General features: G+C 36.5%; 1 protein-coding gene and 1 pseudogene across 9 annotated transcripts in view; both read right to left on the reverse strand.

Annotated features, from left to right (window-relative positions):
- The window catches only part of CD163L1 (CD163 molecule like 1), a 111,812-nt gene extending 93,422 nt beyond the window's left edge, over nt 1–18,390 (reverse strand). For 2 of the 9 annotated variants that reach the window (XR_001707814.4, XM_063786262.1), the window contains exons 1-4: nt 18,243–18,386; nt 15,294–15,386; nt 7,398–7,748; nt 6,468–6,788 (exon numbers count right to left, since the gene is read on the reverse strand). Coding sequence is in view for 7 of the 9 variants with exons in the window: in XM_063786262.1 (XP_063642332.1) it covers nt 6,468–6,788; nt 7,398–7,748; nt 15,294–15,386; nt 18,243–18,273 (796 nt within the window). In the remaining 2 variants the exon portion in view is untranslated. Of the gene's footprint in view, nt 1–2,866; nt 2,913–6,467; nt 6,789–7,397; nt 7,749–12,898; nt 12,988–15,293; nt 15,387–18,242 lie in introns of those variants that run through there. The other 7 variants (XM_016922887.4, XM_016922885.4, XR_010148254.1 and 4 more) reach the window with 6 other exon arrangements.
- Nucleotides 11,990–14,104, reverse strand: LOC104001444 (M-phase phosphoprotein 8-like; annotated as a pseudogene).
- Nucleotides 18,391–22,552: the final 4,162 nt, after the last annotated feature.

Below are 22,552 nucleotides of genomic sequence, written 5' to 3' on the forward strand. Positions count from 1 at the left end.
ACCCAAAGATTATAAATCATTCTATTATAAAAACATATGCACACATATGTTTATTGCAGTACTATTTACAAAAGCAAAGACTTGGAACCAACCCAAATGCCCATCAATGATAGACTGGATAAAGGAAATGTGGCACATACACACCATGGAATACTATGCAGCCATAAAAAAGAATGAGTTCATGTTCTTTGCAGGGACATGGATGAAGCTGGAAACCATCATTCTCAGCAAATTAACACAAGAACAGAAAATCAAACCACATGTTCTCACTCATAAGTGGGAGTTGAACAATGAGAACAGATGAACGCGCAGAGGGGAACATCAGACACTTGGGCGTGTCTGGGAATGGGGGGCAAGGGGAGGGAGAGCATTAGGACAAATACCTAATGCATGTGGGGCTTAAAACCTAGATGACAGGTTGATAGGTCAGCCAATCACCATGGCACATGTATATCTATGTAACAAATCTGCATGTTCAGCACATATATCCCAGAACTTAAAGTAAAAATAAATAAATAAATAAATAATAAAAAGGATTTTGGGGACTTGGGAGAAAGGGTGGGAGGTGGGTAAGGGATAAAACCTACACATTGGATACAGTGTACACTGCTCAGGTGATGGGTGCACCAAAATCTGAGAAATCACTACTAAAGAACTTATTCATGTAACCAAATACCACCTGTTCCCCCAAAACCAGGTTGATAGGTGCAGCAAACCGCCCTGGCACATGTATACCCATGTAACAAACTTGCACGTTCTGTACATGTATACCAGAACTTAAAGTAAAAAATAAATAAATAAATAAATAAATAAATAGAGTGGTTGAATGGATTAAGAAAAAACATGGTCCAAATATATGCTGCTTACAAGGGACTCACTTCTTTAGTTTTAGGACACACATAGGCTGAAAATAGAGATGGAAAAATATATTTCATGTAAATGGCTACCAAAAGTGAGCCAGAGCACCTATGCTTATATCTGAAAAAACAGATTTAAGTCCAAAATTGTAAAAAGAGACAAAGAAGTCCATTATATAATGATAAAGGGGTTAATTCATCAAGAGGATATAACAAGAAAAAATATATATGAGCCCCTGTCAAAGCACCTAAACATATAAAGCAAATATTAAGAGATTGAAAGGGAGAAATAGTAATACATAATAGTAGGGATTTTAATACTCCACTTTCAAAAATGGACAGATAATTCAAACAGAAAATCAATAAGGAAATAGCGGACTTGAACAACACTATAGACTAAAGGAACCTAACAGACATATATGTAACATTCCATCTAAAGTAGTAGAATATAGCTTCTTTTAAAGGGCATCAAATATATATTCACTTTCAATGTTCTTTAGATGGCATGTCTTCATATCGTTTGCCCAGTAGATTCTGAAAACCAGAAGTCATTGATAAAAATCATGGAAAGATATCCCATGTTTACGGATTAAAATAATTAATATTGTTAAAATGTTCATTCTACCTCAAAAGACCTACAGATACTGTATTGCATGCTTAAAAGCAGCTACGAAGGTAGATACTATGTTAAATGTTCTTACCATCAAAAAATTAATAATAAAATGAGTGGGAAGAAACTTTGGGAGGTGATGCATATTCTTATGGCCTTGATGGTGGCGATGGGCTCATGGGTTTACAGTTTTTCTTAAACTCATCAGGTTGTGTATATTAAATATGTACAGCTTTTTACATGTCCAACAAACTCATTTAAGGGCTTTAATAAAATGATAAAGTCAGGTCAGATAGCAAGAATTTGACAATGTCATACTTGCAAATGTGATTCTTGTTCAGTGAACCTAACAATCCATTCCCCTCATGTAGGTATCCTTCCAAGTTATAGAGGTTTCAGATTGTCTGTATTTAATGGTACTGGTCAATGATTAATTATAACGTACTTCCCTTGCTTCTTTTGCTCTTAGTTAAGTCTCATCAAACACATTATACAATTATATAATAAATTTCCTATGAAGAGTGTATATTCTGACCAATTTTCAAAAACATTCTGGCCTACTTGGTAGTTATATTGCTAATTGCAAAACAATAATTTGAAGCTTTGTTTATATGTCATTCTATTATAAATTTAGTAACAGATAAATCCTGCTGAATCAGATAATTTCTGGTTGCCCTTGGCAAAACTGGGTTTCTATAACTGAAAAATCTGTAACTGAAGCCAAACAACTTTAAATAAAACTATAAAATCCTAGCTGTTTTGATTGCCAAGATATCCCCTTTATGGTTTTAACTATCGTCCAGAAACTAAAATACGGAGTAAAATTAGAGAATATATTTTATTTAGCTACATAACATAGTCAATTGTACTGATAAAAAAAATTTTTTAAAGTCAATGGAATCTATTTAGTATGAAATATACATTCACTTTCAGTGTTCTTTAGATGGCATGTATTCATATCGTTTGCCCAGTAGATTATTAGTTCCTTGAGGATAAAATATGTAACACATACCTTTTTCTTATTTTTCACAGAATCAGTCATTGTGTCTAGTACACAACAAGAAAAAGCCCTAGAAAAATCATCTCTTTGTCACTTATCACTTATTTCTTTAGTTCCTTTCTCCACTCGTATTCCCACTGTAAGCCAGTATTTTGATACGATTTACCAGCTTCTGGACTAAAGCCCCGTTCCTCACTTCTTCATTCTCCCATTCAGCTGTACTGTATCAAACCTAGACTTGACTTCCCTTTGTTCTCTTTTGTTTCTATACCTATAAACCATGCTCATCATTACTACTTGCTTTCAACTGGCTGTAATTTTGGCAAGAATTTGATACTCTATTTTGCACTTTTGGGGACATTTGTGGTTACTTAAACATAGTGAAAATATAAAACTAACTTTTGCTAATTCTGCTGCTGATGTTCCTTTCACAGATCCCAGGTAGCTGGAAGAAATAAATAAATTACGTTTGCAGATTTAAGTAATCCAATCAAACTAGTCTATAGGCATCAATACCAAAGTAAAAATATAAATAACAAATTATTTAATCCGAGTTTCTTCTACAAAAACTGACTTTTAAAAATGTAATTATATATACAATATTGTGTTATGTGCCAAAATTGTTGAACATAATCAGAAGATATGTGTAGCAAAGTTTAATAAACAAGAAAAAATTATGTAAAATAAAGGGTATTATCTCAAATTTGAAATTGTAACTGAATACTTTTATCTTCCCCATTTCATCATAAAGTTTATCAAACCATGTAACAATTAAAACATATTTTAGGTTAAATAATAGAATTCTTAGGGGCTATTATGACATTTAAAAATAAAAATAAAATGTCCACCTCAGTAGGCATTACTGGAAATAATCAAAAATGTTTTAAGAATTTCCTTGGATTTGTCTTTATAGAAAATTTGTAAACCACAAAAACATATCTGTCCAGATTCCTCTAAAATCTCCCAAGATTTTATCAATTGCAAAGGCCTCAAGCACTACTGATATGCTGATACTAAATTTATATCTCTAATTCATACATTTCTTCTGAGAATTTCCAGTGGGAATATCCACCTACATATCTTCCAAGTCCCTCAAAAATGTTCTAACACTCTTAGCATCTTTCTTTTAAATGGTACTGCTAGCTACAAGGCTGTACCCATAAGAAATTTGGGAAAAATTCTTACCCTTTCTTTCTCACCTCTTTTTTCACTTCTCTTGGTACTATCAAAGCTGCTGTGTAAATATAACTCCAATCCATCCACTTATCTCTATCTTAACTATTTTAGCCCTAGTCAAACCACTATCATGTCTTACCTGACCTCCTTCAGGGTCTTCTTAACTTCTGTCTCTGCATCCAAGCTTCGCTCTCAAAAGCTATTCTTCATTCAGTTAGTCCACATGATATTTTAATAATCAAATTTTATCATGGTAATTATCTGCATAAAACCCTTCAAAGAATACCCTTGCCGATTAAAATAAAGTCTAAAACTCTTGCCATAGCTCCCCTGAGTACCAGCCCTCAGCTTCATCAACTATCACTCAACCTTCCTCATTAAGTTATAGCTACTCCAGTGTTTTCTCTACCCTTGGAGGCCACCAAGTCCTTTCTTACTTCAGGAGAATTGGGTTTCTCCTTTTGAAATACTGTTTATTGAAAAACTGCTTTTAACACCTCAGATTTCAGTAAAGCCAATTCTAAAGACTTACATTAAGTGAGTTATCCTATTAAATAATCTGATACTAATTTGTATCCTTTATTTCAAAACATTTATTGGAGTTTACAAACCTGTAGATGTTTGTAGAAGAAAAAATAGAAGAAATTAGAAGACTTTACAGAAGGTTCTAAGTACTCTTCATGACTTTGAACTACTCCAAGACTTTAAGTTCTTTCAGATTATTATTCACTTGTTGTAAGAACTCTGTCAGCCAGTAAGAGACAGATCACTTAGAAATTAAAGAACTTTGTATCTTCCTCAAATTCCAAACATAAAAAAATTATAGGAATTGGATTTTAAGAATAAGAACAAAGATTTATCATATTTTCTATGCCTCTTCCACCTCTCTGAGTTTCTAATAAATTAACCAGTTAAAACATAAACATGTACAGATCACCTAAAATTGCTGAAAACTGTGCTAATTGTTAGGAATACATAAGTTTAAAATAATTCCCATCCCTCTGGTATTAGCATATTTGAGAGAAGGCGGGAAATTAAATAACTAAAATGTTATTAACACATGAAGAATGAGGACAGAGTGCCATCGTAGCATATGAATAGGATATGTTTATATTTGGGGAAGGCTTCCCTGAGGAAATGCTCTTTAAGATGATGTTAATGGATAACCAAATTTAGCTAAGAGAAACGAAGGAGGAAGAGTTTTTTTCTACCTAGAGGAACACAATGTCTCAATGTTCTGAGGTGGGTTGGAAAATATCACGTACATGAAAGAACGCAGCAGAGATCAAGCAGAAAAGAGGAGAGAGTAGCAACATCTCGTAGATAATAAGAAATTTCCTATATTACTTTAAAGTCAACTAAACGTGCTGCAAAAAACATCACTTCAGCTGCAGTGTGGAAAATGGATTTGAAGGTGTTTGAAATGACTGCAGAGAGGCCACTGGGGAGAGGTCGTTGCTTTCCGTAGTGACTTCTTAGAGGTGGTAAGTGATTGTTGCTTGGTTTATATTGATAGTAATGAAAATGGTGAAAAGAAGCCACATTCTTCAGCCGGGTGCGGTGGCTCATGGCTGTAATCCCTGCACTTTGGGAGGCTGAGGTGGGCAGATCACAAGATCAGGAGATCAAGACCAGCCTGGCCAATATGGTGAAACACCACCTCTATTAAAAATACTTGAGCTGGGCGTGGTCGCGGGTGCCTGCAGTTCCAGATACTCAGGAGGCTGAGGCAGAAGAATAGCTCGAACCCAGGAGGTGGAGGTTGCAGTGAGCTGAGATCATGCCACTACACTCCAGCCTGGGCAACAGCCTGGGTGACAGAATGAGACTCCATCCAAAAAAAAAAGATGAAGAAGGCACATTTTAAAATATTTAAATAGTATAATCATTTCCATCTGGTGATGTAATGAATATAGTGTGCTAACAGAGAAATGAAGGACTTAAAAGTGATCCCCTAGTTGAACAACGAGAACGCATAGACACAGGGCAGGGAACATCACACACCAGGGCCCGTTGGGGGGTGGGGGGCTGGGGGAGGGAAAACATTAGGAGAAATACCTATGCATATGACGAGTTGATGGGTGCAGCAAACCAACATGGCACATGTATAGCTATGTAACAAACCTGCATGTTGTGCACTTGTACCCTAGAACTTAAAGTATAAAAAAAAAAGTGATCCCTTATTTCTGACTTGAATAATGAAGTGGGTAATAATGCTATTTACCGAGCTTAGGAAGATTAGATGATGAGTAAACAGGGATAATAAGCTTACTTTTGGAAACATTAAGGTTCAGGTACATTTTGGACCCTTCGTAGCACACGGATATATGTATCTAGAGCTCTTAGGAGGTGTCTGGTGTGGAATTTTAGTTGAAGCTAGGAAAGTAAATTGCCAAAGGAAAGAGGGCAGCATGAGATTAGGGACTTAGTCCTGATGAAATCTAAGTTTTGGTAGCTGGAAAGAATTAGTAAAGTGGGAAAACTAGACTAAGAATGAGTGACCTCAGAGAAAGAAGGGAAAAATTTGATATTGTGTCAAGAAGTTATTTGAAAAAGGTTTTTAGAAAAAAGATTTGATCGGCCTATGGAATACTGCTGAGTGATCAGAAATATTAAAACTCAAAATGTGCTTTAGATTTGTTAGGAAGAGCAGTTTTAGGAAGAGTGTTTAGGAAAACTCCAGAATGGAGCAATTTCAGGGTAACAAAAATGTGTTATAACCAGAGAAAATTCTTCTCCAGAGAATGATTGACCTTTTTCTTTCCATACATACTGTTTCTAAACAAATTGTTCCTTTCTTCTACATGATGTCTTGGGTTCTCACCATAACAAGTTAATGTGACATCCTCATTGTGACTGCAGTCATGATTTCCCCATCCACGATGTCTGCAATTCCAGAGTGCCAACTCATTCCCCTGGCATAAAATGTCATCCAGCCAAATGGGGCGCAATACAGCAGGGCTATTAACAACTCCAGAAGAAATAAAAGAAGATGGACATCCTAGTTGCCTGCACACCACGGCAGCAGTATTCAAGTTCCACCCATCATCACATATAGTCCCCCACCTTTCTTGGAATTTCACCTCCACTCTCCCTGAACAGGAGTTGTTTCCATCCACTAGCCTCAAACCCAGATTGGCTTCACCTACGAGAAAGACAAGCAGACATATGAAAAACTGATTCAACTTTGAGCCTGAAATAAAATCAAAAGGATACATAGAAGATAGCCCTGTTATGAATGAAGTTACCAAAAATAAAAAAAAAATAACTGAAAATACTTATAGGAGGAGTATGTGAGGCTTTTTTCTAAACACAAATACACAAACAAAAAAAAAATCCTAGGTGAAAAAATCAATCATTAGCATGATATTCTTTATCATTTTGCTTTAATTTTATACCTCATTTTTCAGAAAATATTTGTTCTGTTAGTGTACCTGGTACATGAAAAAAGGCACTTAAATCAAAGCTATCCCTGCTCTCAAACTTCTTCATTTCTTTCTAAACTCAATTATAGTTATGATAAAGATATTACATTGGTAACTGTAATGCATTCTCTCTCTGTCTCTCTCTTTCTCTCTCCATTTCTTTCTAAACTCAGTTATAGTTATAAAAAGAAAAGCAATTAGACATTACTTTGGAAATAAGGGAAGGGTAGAATATATAACATATTTCCTACACCTCCCAGAGGGACACTATTAAAGTCATAATAGAAACCCCTACCTTCCAGCAGATGATTCCTGAGGGTAGGTCTTACCTTGCCTTCCTACTCTAGTTAGACTCTTACCATAACAGTTCACACCAACATCTTCTCCATGATAACAGTTATGGCTTCCCCATTCCCGGTGTTGACATTCCCAGAGAGCTGACTCATTTCCATAACAGGAAACATCATCAAGCCAAATTTTTCCATGTCTAGTCACGGCTTGTCCAAAACGAAACATGACGAAAGAAAATGGACATCCAAGCTGTTTGCACACGACAGTTGAGGCAGTAGTGTTCCACCCATCATCACACACAGTTCCCCACTGTCCCTGGAATTTCACCTCCACTGTCCCAGAGCAGGGACCGTCTCCATTGACCAGCCTCAACTCCAAATCTGTTCCATCTGCAAGAAAGACAGAAACATACATTAGAGATGGCAAAGATTAGAAGGCAGAAATAATATAAGTAGGTGAGATGGATGATGATCATTTAGCTTAAATGTTGTTATTAGAACTTATAGTAGAGAGAAAATAAAAATGAGAAAATTTGAAGTGAGAAGCTTTAATTTTTCATGATAGGGAACTAGAGACCACATTGCAGCATAGTTCTGCTTTGCATTGTAATGTGAAAATTAAAAGAAGGGAAAGAATTTTTCCTTTCTATGCAATTCCCACCAATATAAACCACAGAAAAGGTAAGGTTTGCTGTTGTGCAGGCAGAATGAAAGAAAGTCCCTTGGCCAGTCAGTTTCAAAATAATCTGTATCTGAGGAGTCCACCTCACATTTTTGAAGGAGATGTTTTATATACTTAATAATCGAAAACATCTTGTAAGGTTGACATAATAATTTTCTACTCAATAAAATCTACAGCATTAAATACTTTTGAGTATTTATATCCTCAGATGTTTTAAATACATTCTACAATAGGCCTTGCAGGAGGAGAAGACCTAGTCGTCCATGATTGTAATATGCTATTCCACCTTCTCTAATCAACAGCTATGTGGATCACAGGTAGACAACCACTTCAGAAAAGGTCAGTCCTTCAGATGACCATTGACTACTCATATTCCCATCTTAAAAATTTGAAATAAGTAAAATGGATTTTAAAAAATCCTAGGTGAAAAAATCAACTTAAAACAAGTGAAGTTAATATTAACCCAAATCTACTTGTAAGCCAAAATTTTGAGGAACAGACAATAAAAATTTAAATGGGAAACCAATGTGAAGGGAGAAAATTTTAAAGCAACCATGACTTTTCAACGTGAAACTTTATGGTGAATTCTGTGCATATGATGATGATGAGAGGGTGTGTTAGTAAGAAGAGCAAGTGAGCCAAAGGGACAAAGAGAAGCAATAAGGAGGAAGAAAAAGATGAAAAAAGAGAAAGAAAAAGAAGGAGAGAGGAAGAGACAGAAAGAGAGAGAGAGAGACAGAGACAGAGAGAGAAACAGGGAGAGAGAGTACAATAGAAAAGGCTTCCCAGTTCTGAGTTTCAGTACACAATGGCTCAGTGAGAATACACTTTTCACAAAAGATAACAATATTCTTTCTGAAAGTGGATTGTGAGTTAACCACAAGTCTTCATTCAGTGTGGTCTTGCCCATACTATACTCATAACTAGAAATTTTGGTTTCCTTATATTTCTCTTTCTCAGTTCCTAGTGCTGCTACTGTTTCCTATTTCTTTCTATATGAACATTTTTCTTTTTAGTTGAAATGTGTGTGAGGGGCATTCTAATGCCTGTGCTCATATCATATAACTCTTAAGTCTAATGAAAGCTCTTAAAAATGTAGTTGATACACACACACACACACACACACACACACACACACACACAGAGATATATTCTAATATACTGATTAAGGTGTTTTTTTCAACGTGTACATTAGAATTTCTACTAATTTTTAGACATACCAAATTTCTACCAAGGTGTGATAAAAATTATTAAAGAAAACTTGATAAATTAAGAACTTCTATTCTTCAAAATACACTCTATAAAAAGTGAAAAGTCACAAATGTGAAGAATATATTAGCAACATATATTATGACTATGGACTAGTATCTAGATTATATTTTTTAAATATATATATTTAGAAAAATAAGCAAAATGGGCAAATGAGTTGAACAGATATTTCACAGAATAAAACAAAAGGCATGACCATTAAATACATGGAGAAATGCCTAAACTTATTAGTCTTTAGGAAACTGAAAATTAAGATAAAAAGATATAGCTTTATACTCTCTTGATTGGCAAAAATTTAGAACTCTAAATATTTAAAATATGAGTGAGGATATGAGTCATATCCTCATACATATATTTGAAAATATATATACATTGCTAGCAGAATTCATCCTATCTGGTAAAGTTGAAAACATGCACATCCCAGAACCTGCTAATTCTACTCCTACCTATAGACCGTAGTAAACTCCCATGAATCTGCACCAGAGACATATTTATAGCAGAACATTTGACAATAGTAATGAAAAATCCAAATAACTATTGACAGGATAATAGACAAATTCACTGGGAATATTTATTTATACAAGATAATATATTTTACTTAACGAAAACTTAAATAATTATAGCCATTGCAACAGCAGAGATGAAGCTTAGAAATATAATATTGAAAGATAAAAGCAAGTCCCAGAACACTAAATGCAGTTTGATATGTTATAAAGCTTAAAATAAGCAAAACTAAACAATACATTATTTCTGCATCTATATCTATCATATTATTAGAAAGTATTGTATTATTAAAAAGTAAGGTAGTGAGAAATGCACAATTCAGGATAGACATTATCTCTGGTGGGGTTGGAAGGTAGGTGGAAGAGAAAAGGAAAACATACGTAGAAAAAAATGGTTGATAAAAATCCAGTTTCCTGGTTGAGGGATGGATTTATGTGTGCCATTACATTATGCTTAATGATTTGTATATATGTTATAAAATGACCATTTTTGTCTAATCAAATATAACATTAAACAGCCAGAAATTTAAAGCATTTTAAAAAGCAAATACATTAATCAAAAATATTTGTAACTGGACAAGAACCAATACTATTTTGGAGTATACAAAGATATAGTAATATTATCTATGATTAAACAGAAATAAGAAAGTTGCACAAATAAAGTAAGCATTCAATTAAAATAATCATTTCAATACCATGATTAAATCTCAACAGCATTTAAAATGTTAATTTAGCCCAGATGCCATGGCTCATGTCTGTAATTTCAGCACTTTGAAAGGCAGAGGTGGGAGGACTGCTTGAGGCCAGGAGTTCCAGATCGGCCTGGACAACATAGTGAGACCCTACCTGTAAAAAAATTTTTTTAATTAGCTGGGTATAGTGGCACACATCTGTAGCTGCACTCCAGCCTGGCTGACAGAGTGAAACTCCGTCTCTTTAAAAAAAAGAATCCACTTTAATAACAATAAAATTTTATTTAAACTACAAATTTGGCACTAATGAAAAATATAGAAAATAATGAAAAACCTTAAAAATGACAATTTCTGTGTCAGATCTATGAAATGTAATATATTTGAAAAATTATTGAAATACAAAGCAATTAAATAACTTCAATAATCACTCATAAGGTCTTATTAAAATCTATTTGGGGATATCCAAATGACAGAAAACTACACAGCCAATAAAACAAGGTATCATAAGTGATATGTGATAAAATAAAAATGTTAAAGAACTATATAGGTAATAACCAATATATAAAATGTAATGAAATAATTTTCTAGAAACATTATTATAAAAAATGCCACAAATTGGTATTTTAAACAATAGTGTTTTTCTCTGGATGTTAATATATTAACAAATATATATTTTTATTTATTTTATTTATTACTATTTATTATACTTTTATTTTTATTAAGTATTTAATAGTATTACTTTTATTTTTAATAGTATTACTTTTTTATTTTAATAGTATTTAAAAGTATTTACTTTTAAATACTAAATAGTATTTAAAAGTATTTACTTTTAAATACTAAATAGTATTTAAATAAATATTAAATAGTATTTAAATAGTATTTAAAAGTATTACTTTTTATTTTTATTTTAATAGTATTACTTTTATTTTATTAATGAATATTACTTTTATTTTTTTATTAATATACTTTTATATTTATTAAGTTCTAGGGTACATGTGCACAATGTGCAAGTTTGTTACATATGTATACATGTGCCGTGTTGGTGTGTTGCACCCATTAACTTATCATTTACATTAGGTATTTCTCCTAATGCTATCCCTCCCCGCTCCCCCCACCCCATGACAGGCCCTGATGTGTGATGTTCCCCACCTTGTGTCCAAGTGATCTCATTGTTCAATTCCCACCTATGAGTGAGAACACGTGGTGTTTGGTTTTCTGGCTTGTGATAGTCTGCTCAGAATGATGGTTTCCAGCTTCATCCATGTCCCTACAAAGGGCATGAACTCATCCTTTTTTTTTTTTTTTTTTGACACTGTATATTTATTTGAAAACCGGAAAATACAGGTTTGTGGCTTCAGGGAATCACCCTTGTATACTGTGGTACATGATCACTGATCATTAAATCCTCTTCACACAAAAGAATTTTGCTTCCTCAGTCAACCATATAATAATTCACAAAATATCAAATTCAAAACCCAACACCAGTTTTCCAACCCTCTTTTAGGAATTTTATTATTAAAAAAAAAAAAAAGAAAATTCTAAGAAAGTTTTCCACCCATAGTCTTAACCAACCATGACTACTTTACTTCTCCATGTTCCCCCTTCTGGTCCTTGTACTTTTACATGCATAATCTTTTTTAAAATTCATTTTTGCTTACATTACGCACATATTTTTACATGACTGTGTTCACATTTATGTAGGGTTTTTCTTCTCCACTGCATTTTCTAAGTTGTTCTATTTTGCTGTAGCACTAACGAAGATAATACTGCCATAAATAACTATGTATGCACAGCTTTTCCTTCTTTAAAATGATTTCCTTAAAATAAATTCCCAAAACTGGAAATAACGGATGAAAAAAATGATGTTTTTTATAGCCCTTGATAAATATTGCATATATAAATACTCTCATAATTTGGAAAATATATCCATTTTGCAAAGCCATATAAAAATAATTTTTATAATGGGACAAATTCTCTATTAAATACATTTTTATAAGCATTAAAATACTGGTTAATGTAGTTTGTGTCCTATTATTTAATAGTGGTATACTCAAGACAACAGGGGAAATGACCAAGCAGGATGTGAAAAGCTAATAAAATAAGCTGAAGCTATAAACCTGAGTATACAATGCTCCATATATCATCTGAGTACCTCTAAAAACCATCCTGATTTTTGCTCACAAATTAGCCTCTAATTTTCTAGTCAAAATCATTCTAAGAGAAACAAACCAGAGACTAAGAGATAAGCTGCAGTGTCCAAAAGCTGGAGGATCTTCATTTATGACCGCCCATGGTCATAAACACTTTCTTATAGCTTGACTGTTTCCCTTTCCTTGCTTGTGAAATGTCTTGGCCACTCAAGACGGGTTTTCTGCTGCCTCCCGTGGCCCTTACCTCCTCGGCTGAGTCCATGGACCAGAGGCCTCTCTCTTCCCCGCTCAACCTCCAGCCCTTTGGCGTTTGGACAGATATAAGCATCAGCTTCTCTAACTCTGCAGCACTTTTGCCTCTGTCTTGATTCCTCTGCTTTTTAGGCACAGTTTTCTTCTCTAAGAAAGCGTTCTTGTTCTCTAGCTTCCTGCTCTCTCTAGTGTCCTCAACCTTTCTCGGGGTCTTCTTTTTCCTCCTGCCTCTGACATCGGTATCCTCCTCAGCACTCATGGCACTGTCTAGGGGCTTCTCAAAGCCATGCTCCAGCCCCGTGTCCTGCCCTGCTCTCTCTCTTGCACTTTTAGTGTTTTGTTTCTCTTCTCTGCTGTCGGAATGTAGCCCTTCACTGTCATCCTCCGGAAAGGGGGAATCATTAAGTACACTTGATTCAGATTCCACCTGGGAGTCGACAAATTTTTTTTGTTTTTCTATTTTCTTTGGGATCTTCTCTTGTTTTCGTCTTTAAATCTCTTATTTCACCCTTTTTAACTTTAATTCTTTTGTTTCTTTTACTTCATCTTTTTTGGGCTTTTTGGGCTCCTTTAGTTCTTCTTTGGCTTCAGAAATTCTTTTCTTTGTCCTTAAATCAAAAACTAAACTTTCCAAGGAGCTCTCCAGGTCTGGTTTGGACTTGCCTTTTAGCTTCCCGGCCTTTGCTTTTTTCTTTTTCAGATCATCTGGGCTTTTCTCCTCTCTCTGCCTTAATTTTTTCTTTTTCTTCTTTGGGGAAGTATCTTCTTTTGTCTTACTTTGCTGACCGCTATCAGAGTTCGCCTCAAATATGTCGTTATTTAAGGATAGTCTCTGAATATCCTTCCTGACTGCTTTGGCTTTGTTCTCTGCAATTTTCTTCCTAAATTCAAGAAGCACTTCTTTACAGTCCTCCAGGTGAGTCTCGGGCTCCCAGGTAGCGTCATCGGATGTATAGCCTTTCCAGCGAACTTTGTAAAGAATTTTACCCCCCTCGGTCTTTATGTCCAGGATCTTCTCCACCTCGAACACATCCTCTCCGTCCTCCTCACTGTCGCCAAAGGCCTCCGCTCCTCTCGCGGCTGCGTCATTATCCCCGCCCACTACTCCAACTCCTTCGACTTCGGCCAACTCCTCAGTGCTGTCGGCAGCTGACAGAGGGGCTGCGGTCACACTCGCTCCCTCCGCAACCTGCTGCATCCTAGCAGTTCCGCAAACCGCCGAGGAAAACCCGCTGCGACACACACCCCAGCAGCTCCTCGGGTTCCGCGGTCCGCCCTACTCCACAACAGCGGCGTAACGGAAGCCGACCAATGGCGGGCTTGGACCCGCCGCGCCAGCGTGGCCACGTCCCGCTCAGGCTCCGCCGCCTGCTCTTGGCTCCGGGTAGCCGACCGGGGCGGACACTTAACACCCACGTCGGCCGCGGCCGGCCCTCCGCGCAGGCAGCCCTGGAGGCGGCCCCGCGAAGCTCAGGAGCGCCCCTGCGACCGGGAGGGCGGACTGCGCAGTGCCGCGCCCGGGCAGGGACCTGGAGCCGCCGCCGCCCATCGGCCCTGCCGCCATCCCCCCACCCCCGCACGGGAAGCGGAAGTGGGCGCGGGACCGCGGCGCGCCCAGCCCGGCCAGCTCCCGCGCCCAGCCCGGCCCCGCCAGCTCCCGCGCCCAGCCCAGCCCCTGAACTCAACCTTTTTTATGGCTGCATAGTATTCCATGGTGTGTAACACATATATATTTTTAATTGTATTTAATTCTTTGATGTCTGTATCTTGTAAGTTTTTATTAACCGATTTTTCTATTTGCAAAAATACAATATCCATATTTTTTCAATGAGACATTTTACGTTTGGAAACTATCTTTATCTTTTTTCTTTTTTTTTTGAGATGGAGTCTTGCTCTGTCGCCCAGGCTGGAGTGTAGGGGCACAATCTCGGCTCACTACAACCTCCACCTCCTGGGTTCAAGCAATTCTTCCACTTCAGCCCCCCAAGTAGCTGGGGTTACAGGTGCACACCACCACACCCGGCTAATTTTTGTATTTTTAATAGAGATGTGGTTTCACTGTGTTGGCCAGGCTGGTCTCGAACTCCTGACCTCAGGTGATCTCCCCACCTTGGCCTCCCAAAGGGCTGAGATTACAGGCCTGAGCCACTGTGCCCGGCCGGATTTGGAAATTCTCTTTATCTGAAGGAGAAAAATGTCAACGAAAAATTTAATATGAAATGCATAAAAATAATTTGGACACCTTTATTTACAGGGTATAGCTATTGAAGGTCCAACATTATTTTTACATGTTCTATTTCCCTCAAAATATGCACTTAGGGTAGTGAGTAGGGGAAAGGTAGAATAGAGGATTGTAAGCCCAAAAGTTATCATCCATCAGAACTCACTAAAACTGCTGATGAGAAAGCAGGAATTCAGGAGCAGGATGCAAGTTACCACAGCAGAGAAAAGGTTCTGATGACAGCAGCATCTTCCAAAATCTGGAGAAACAAAATATAGCAGGGTAGAATTTCATGTCTTTCTAAGAAATGTTAGATGACCTCAATGACTTAAATCCAAAATAAAATAGAAGGAGTAAGATGAATTATTCTTCCACCTGTCAAGGATACCGCACAAGAAAGTCCTTTTCCCAGGAAAAGCCACAGGACTAGCTCCTGTTTGTGATGGAAAGGCACCAAATGGTTTGTAACAGGGCAGATATTTTAGCACGTGATTCATTGAAAAACTGCATTCTGTGTCCAAATATATTTTGTGGCTGTTTGGGGTAATTGATTAGCATTTTGGGTTATTGAGTAATTTTTACTTCTCAACTCTTTGACCCTCTCCTCATTTTTACTGTTTTTCCTCCTAACGTTATCCCCTTACTTTGTTCATTCATTTGCTCCTTTATTGAGTATGACATATGTACCCGATTTTGTGCTTCGTTATGGGAATAGAGGAATGAATAAGTGTTCTTGCCTGCATTCCACTCAGTGGCTTGTGACTGGAATGTACAAGCAAATCAACATTTGGAGGTCACTATAATAACTGCTGATTGAGCTCATGATTATTTACCAAAGCTATCCACTTTTCTTCAGGGTCACTATTCTATTATTCCTACAGAATCTTGCCACTTCCTCACTTCTCCCTATCTTTTCAGTCATGCTCAGTTCTGCATCTAATAAAGTTTATGCTACACTTGTGGGGAAAGAATGAACTGAGATAGGCAGGAGCAATACACAAGCGAAGGAGTTGAGAATTTATTCTGAGAGTTATTTGGAGACTATAAAGAATTGAATCAGTGTAATAAATAAAATTTACATTATAGAAAGATTATTTTAAAGGCAGATGGGATGATTAATTCATAGGGGTAAATAAATGTATAAGAAATACTTTAAAATAATATTTATCATCCTGTTTACTTGAGGGGTATGTAACAGCTGTAACTGTTAGAGAACTATCTTAAATAGTATTTTCATTAGTATCTTATGGAAAAGATGAAGTCAGAGTTAAACTGAGCATGTGTAATCCCAGACAACAAAAAACAAAAACCCTAAGAGGACAGAAGGAACAGTACCCATCGGGGAAAGGCCCATGCTGCTTGGGCTACGCAAAAGCAGAGACAGAAGGCGCAACCTGCTTTGGTGGACATCTTTAGTTTTTCAAATGATGCTTTGAAACTAAAATGGATCCCGGGCACTTCTCTATGAAGAAGTAATCCCAAGTGAGTTTGGCAACAGTCAGTAATAACCATAGAGGAGACTTTATTATTACAATTATCATCAGTCACATCCATCATTCTTGGAAAATGTACCCAAATCAAGAGAAAACCCTCCCTATAGAACCAAACAGGGAGAAATAAGTGTGGAATGGGCAATTAGTGTCCCAATTTCCTTCTTTTCCACCTTGTCCAAAACACTTTAAGTTGGTCTTCTTTTTTCTCTTATTTCTTTTGTTCCTAATAAGAATATTTAGTTCCATCAAACCTCATGTGTAGGATTATCCTAGGAGGCCATTTCATCTTCCTAAATCCTTCCAGGAAACTCTGAGTGCCCATTTGTAAGAATGGTTAGAGCTAAAGATGAACTATAAAGAAAAAAGAATAGTAAGCTCTGACACCAACACAATCAAGATCTGATGAACGTGAACAAATAGTGCAGTAGGAAAGTCTTGAGAAGGAGAACTATTAAAGTATAATTGCCAGAACTTGTGACCCTCTATATATCTAATACCATCTCACCAATTCAAGACCTTCATCTTTCCCATTCCTTTTCTAATTAGATACATGGCAGACAGCATGTTGAAAGTTAAATAATATTACCTTTTAAGTAACACACATGAATTATGAAGAACTGTAATTCATTAAGATGAGCCTTGCTAGATAGAAGGCAGCCAAGCTTCTCAAACTGTAGAAACCCTTTTTCAAAAAGGAGGCTTTGAAAAATGTCAGAACTTCTGCTGGTTTTCTAGAAATGTGCTGGTCTTTAGTCATAAGCAAAATAGTTACAAAATATTAAGTTGACTTGTAGTAATTGCACTGAGGAATGGCACAGAGACACAATGCCAACAGAAGTAGCACTGCATTTTCAAAAGCCTCAATCCTATTTAGGAGTTATAAGTCCCAAATACAGCAAAAACCTCCCTTCGTGATTCTTTATTTCCACAAAATGTCTATGAAGTGCAAGTGGAAAGGTTACTACTAATTTCAGATGTGCTGTGAAAGACTTCTTAGCCATGTATTCCTTTCTTAGTCCTTACTCTTTAGGGTCCATCAAAGACTTGTTCTTTGTTTTTTATCATAATGTCTTCTTATTTATTTGCTTTATTAAAATTTATAGCAGAAAGATCAAGGGCTCAGACTTAGCTGGTCCTGAATTTAAATTACACTTGAGATTCTACTGTATGACCTTACATAAGTCAGTTAGTCCTTATAAGTCTTCATTTTCCATCTACCAATGGAGACAATAATATCTATAAAATAGGTTACATGTGTGAATTAAATTGAGATGACCTAAAGCATTTACTGTAGTACCTGGCACTTGATAACAATAAGTTTCTAATTTATCCCTTCTTTCTATTTCCACAACTTCATATCCTTGTGTGACTTCTAATCTCCAGTCTTTATAATACATTTTCTGTTTACTTTATTAATGTTTTCCTCCTTTCTTGGATTTCAATTTTGCCTCCAATATTGCTGCTACTCTAAGTTCCACAAAACTTTCAATTTTTTTATATTTCTCATGTCCTGTTTTCTTTTTACCTTACTACATAATATTTATATCTGTCTGTTGTTACACATATTCTTAGTATACCCACCATCTCCCAAATGGCAGAGCAAAATAAAAGCAAACCCTTACCAATATGCCACGAGTTTTGAGGCAGCATCATTATGGGTCTATCTCTTCCTGAGTCCTGATTTAACTCCTGGGTCCTCTTATATATAATCTCAGAACTGTACTCATGAGGTGAAAACAGATCTGCTATTTGGAAATGACAATACTGTAAAATTGAGTTCATAGTTCTCCAAAGGGGAAGTCATTATAAAAGCTGAGGTTGTTTTTTCTTTGCTACTTCCTTATCACGTTAGGATATGGAAAACAAAGGAAGTTAAATAATATGCCTGGAAAGTCTCACAGAATAAAGGGAACTGTAAATTGCCACTCTAAATTTTCAAAAAGACTCATGTTTCACATTAAAAAATTTTTCTTCCATAAATGTGATCTTGTCAGCACAGTTTTATAGATATTTATCTAAAAGATAAAATATATCATCAGGTTTGTTTACTTTAGCATACATATTTCAACCAGTTATGCTAAAAGGATCAGAAGAGGTTACATTGCTGAAAACTGGCTAGTCTACGAAAGCTTTGCTGATGAAACATGAGCACAGATAAACATATTTGAAAAAATTTCATGTCTATAAAAATGTTTAACAAAATGGAGTCCTTTAAAATTAGTTTTTTATTGTTAATGATTATGTGAAAGAAAATAAAGCTTAGTCATCAAATGAGTTTGGAAAACATTCATTTAAATGATTTCATCCATTAGGCAGAAAACCATGAATGGCTTCTGAGCTCATAGTGATTGTTCTGTGTTCGGATGGGCCTGTATGTCCTGCCCTGCTTCTTTGGGAAAATTGCTTTTTCCCTTCCTTGATATGTTAAGAATGGTAGATCACATCTTTTCACACGCCCACGTCTCCCCGATTACAGTGACAAGTTCAAGGAAAAGCCAATGACCCAAGTGAGCCCATCACAGTGTTTGCCAGGATTTTTCGTCCTATACTTCCATGTCGAGTAGGCCTATTAGTAAAAAAGAAGCTAATATATACAGAAATTAAAATGAGATATAAAATATCTAAATACTTTAGATAAATAAGTCCTTATAAATCTCCATTGATAAATTCAAGAACTTTATTTTTTCTTGTCCCTTTTCAACTTAGATACCTGACAAGCCTTTATATAACAGAGGCTAAATAAAATTCTGCTGCAATTAATGCCAAATGTATTTTGAAGTCCAATTAAACATTGGAGCTTGCTAGATATGAGCGAGATGTGCCTCTGAAATGATAAAGTGCCATTCTCAAAATATAGTCTCTTTCTTACTTCTTAGGTGCCCAAAGTCAGAAGAAATCAGGAGGAAAACAGGGAGAATTTTTTCTTGGAAAGCTTGAGATGAAATGTCTTTGGGGAAATGTAATTCACTAACTAGGATAAGTCACATGATGGAAGAATGGAAGACACAAAAAGAGGATGCTGAAACTTGTTTTAGTATATTATTTCTCAGCCATGCTGAGAAAAATTTCCTGAAAATTTTAAAATACAGTATGACCGGAAACGCTTTCATGCTAACAGAATCCATAGCAAACTAACTGCTGATAAAATGATCTCGCAGAAGTGGGAACTGAAAATAGAAAACAATGAAAACCTGATTATTGCTATTCTTTGATAGAATAAATGTCTCCACAATATCTTTGCTACTGTTTTGAGTTTCTCCCATTTCTAGACCCCCAAGTTCTCTCACTCTCAAATATTTTGTAGCAGGTTCTAATCTAAATGAGTCCCTTTCTTGCCTTTACAATAAAAAAGCATAAGGGATGTGATAACTATCTCTTTGGGGAAATAGCTGGATATTCTGCTTCAAGATCTCACACAGGGCTGTAATCACATTGTAAACTGGGGCTGTGGTCTCACCTGGAAGCTTGACTGAGGAAGGATCTGCTCCCATGGCCACTGCTATTCCATGGACTGAATTGTGTCTCCTCAAAATTTGTAGATTAAAGCAATAACCCCCCAGTGTGACTATGTTTCAAGACAGGGCCTTTAAGGAGGTAATTAAGGTTACTTGAGATTATAAGGGTGAGGCCCTAATCTAATAGGAGTGATGTCCTTACAAGAAGGGACACCAGAGCTTGTTCTGTTTCCACAAATGTGCAGAAGAAAGGCCATGTGAGGACACAGACAAAAAGTGGATGTCTAAAAGCCAGCAAGAGAGCCCTCACTAGAAACCAAATTTCCTCGTACCTTGATAATGAACTTCTAGCCTCCAGAAATGTGAAAAATAAATTTCTGTCATTTTTAAGTGACTCAGTCTACAGTACTTTGTTATGTTGATCCAAGCAGACAAATGCAGATGTTGGTATTGAGAAGTGAGATGCTTCTGTAACAGATAACCTAAAAATGTGGAAGTGCCTTTGGAACTGGGTAGTGAATAGAGGCTAGAAAAGTTTTCAGGTGCATGCCTGAGAAAGCCTAAATTGCCTTGAAGGGACTGTTAATAAAAACATGAATGCTAAAAGCAATTCTGATGAAGTCTTCCATGGAAGTGAGGAACATGTTATTGGAAACTGCAGAAAAGATGATTTTTGTTTTAAAGTGGCAAAGAACTTGTCTGAATTGTGTCTTAGTGTTTTGTCGTAAAGTGTAGGACTTGTGAATTACAACTTTGGATTTTTAAAAGGGAAGATATATAAGCAAAGTGTTAAAAGTACAGCCTAGGTTTTCCTAATTGCTCATGGTAAAAGGCTAGAGGGGAAAGATAAATTGACAGCATTGTTAAGCAAAAAACAAAAACAAAAGCAACCCAGAAATTGAAGATTTGGAAAAATCTCGGCCTATTTATATAGCAAAAAAAAGATAAAATATGTTCTGGAGAGAACATCAATGGTGTGGCGCCTCAATCACTCCATAGAGAAATTAACCATGACTTTTTCATCCACCTTAGCAGGAGCCATGAATAGAGATGGGATTATATCAGCAGAGACCCTCCCAGTTTGGACCAAAGAGAATAGAAATGGGTTGAAATAAATCATGGAAAGCTTTCTGACTTCTGAGATTCCGTAGGATGAAATAATAGAGATATTCAGCTGTGAATATGCTTTATCCTTCAAGGAAAGGGATAAATGACCTTGAAGGTGATTCAGAGGTCATCAGTGCTGTAACTCCCACTATAGGCCCAGAGGAAAGGCTGTTTTGTCCTCAGTTTCAGAGGATGGGACCATCTCCTCAGTTTCAGTAGACCAGGCTGCCTCCATCCAGTGCCTGAGGAGTGGAGCAGCCACAAAAAGTTTTAACAGTCTGCTACTTACAGCTGTGGTGGTGACAGTGCCACCCCAGTGGGCCTGGAGGGCAGAGGATTCAGCCAAAGATAATTATTGTTGAATCTTAAGATCTAATGGAATTTGCCACTTCTCCTTTTTGGAATGAGAATGTCTGTCTTATGCCTGTCCCACTACTGTTTTTTGGATGCACATAACTTGTCTGGCTTCACAGGTTCACAACTGGAAAGGAATTTTGCCTCAGGATGAATCATAACTTGAGTCTCACCCATACCTGATTTAAATGAGACTTTGCACTTTAGACTTTAGAATTGATGCTGGAAAGGGTTAAGACTTTATGTGTTGTTGGAATGGGATTAATATATTTATCATGTGAGAATAACATGAATTTGGGAGTGGAGGGTAGAATGTTACGGAATGAATTTTGTACCCCACAAAATCCACAGGTTGAAGCCCTAATGTGACTATATTTGAAGATAGGGCCTTTAGGGAAGTAATTAACATTACATAAAGTTATAAGAGTGAAGTACTAATCCAGGATTACTATCCTTATAAGAACAAAACAAGACACAGAGAACTCTCTTCACACATGCAAAGAGGAAAGGCCATGTGAGGACACAGAGAGAAGGTGGCTGTTTGCAAGCCAGAAAGAGAGCCCTCACCAGAAACCAAATTTGCTGGCACCTTGAACATGGACTTCTAGCCTCCAGAACTGTGAGAGAATAAATTTCTGTAGCTGAAGCCACCCAGTCTGTGGCATTTTGTTATGACAGCCAGAGCAGACTAATACAGTCCCTAATATGGTTGCTGGCAGAATGTTGTACTGAGGGGCTCAGTTTCTTGCCAAATTGGACTGAGGCTGCCCTGAGTTTCTTACCAGGAGGACATCACTCATAGAACAGAAAGTGTGTAAAATCTTGCAGAGAGAGAGAGAGAAAGAGAGAGAAATATGGAGTCACAGTCCTTTCTAACCTAATCTTGAAATTGATATCTCAGCACTCTTGCCATATTCTATTCATTAGAAGCAAGTTACTAGATCCAGCCCACACACAAGGGGAGCAGATTACACTGGACGTGAATACATGAAGGCAGCCATAATTTGGAACAATTT

Source organism: Pan troglodytes, chromosome 10, assembly GCF_028858775.2.
Source record: "Pan troglodytes isolate AG18354 chromosome 10, NHGRI_mPanTro3-v2.0_pri, whole genome shotgun sequence".
NCBI classification, from domain to species: domain Eukaryota; kingdom Metazoa; phylum Chordata; class Mammalia; order Primates; family Hominidae; genus Pan; species Pan troglodytes.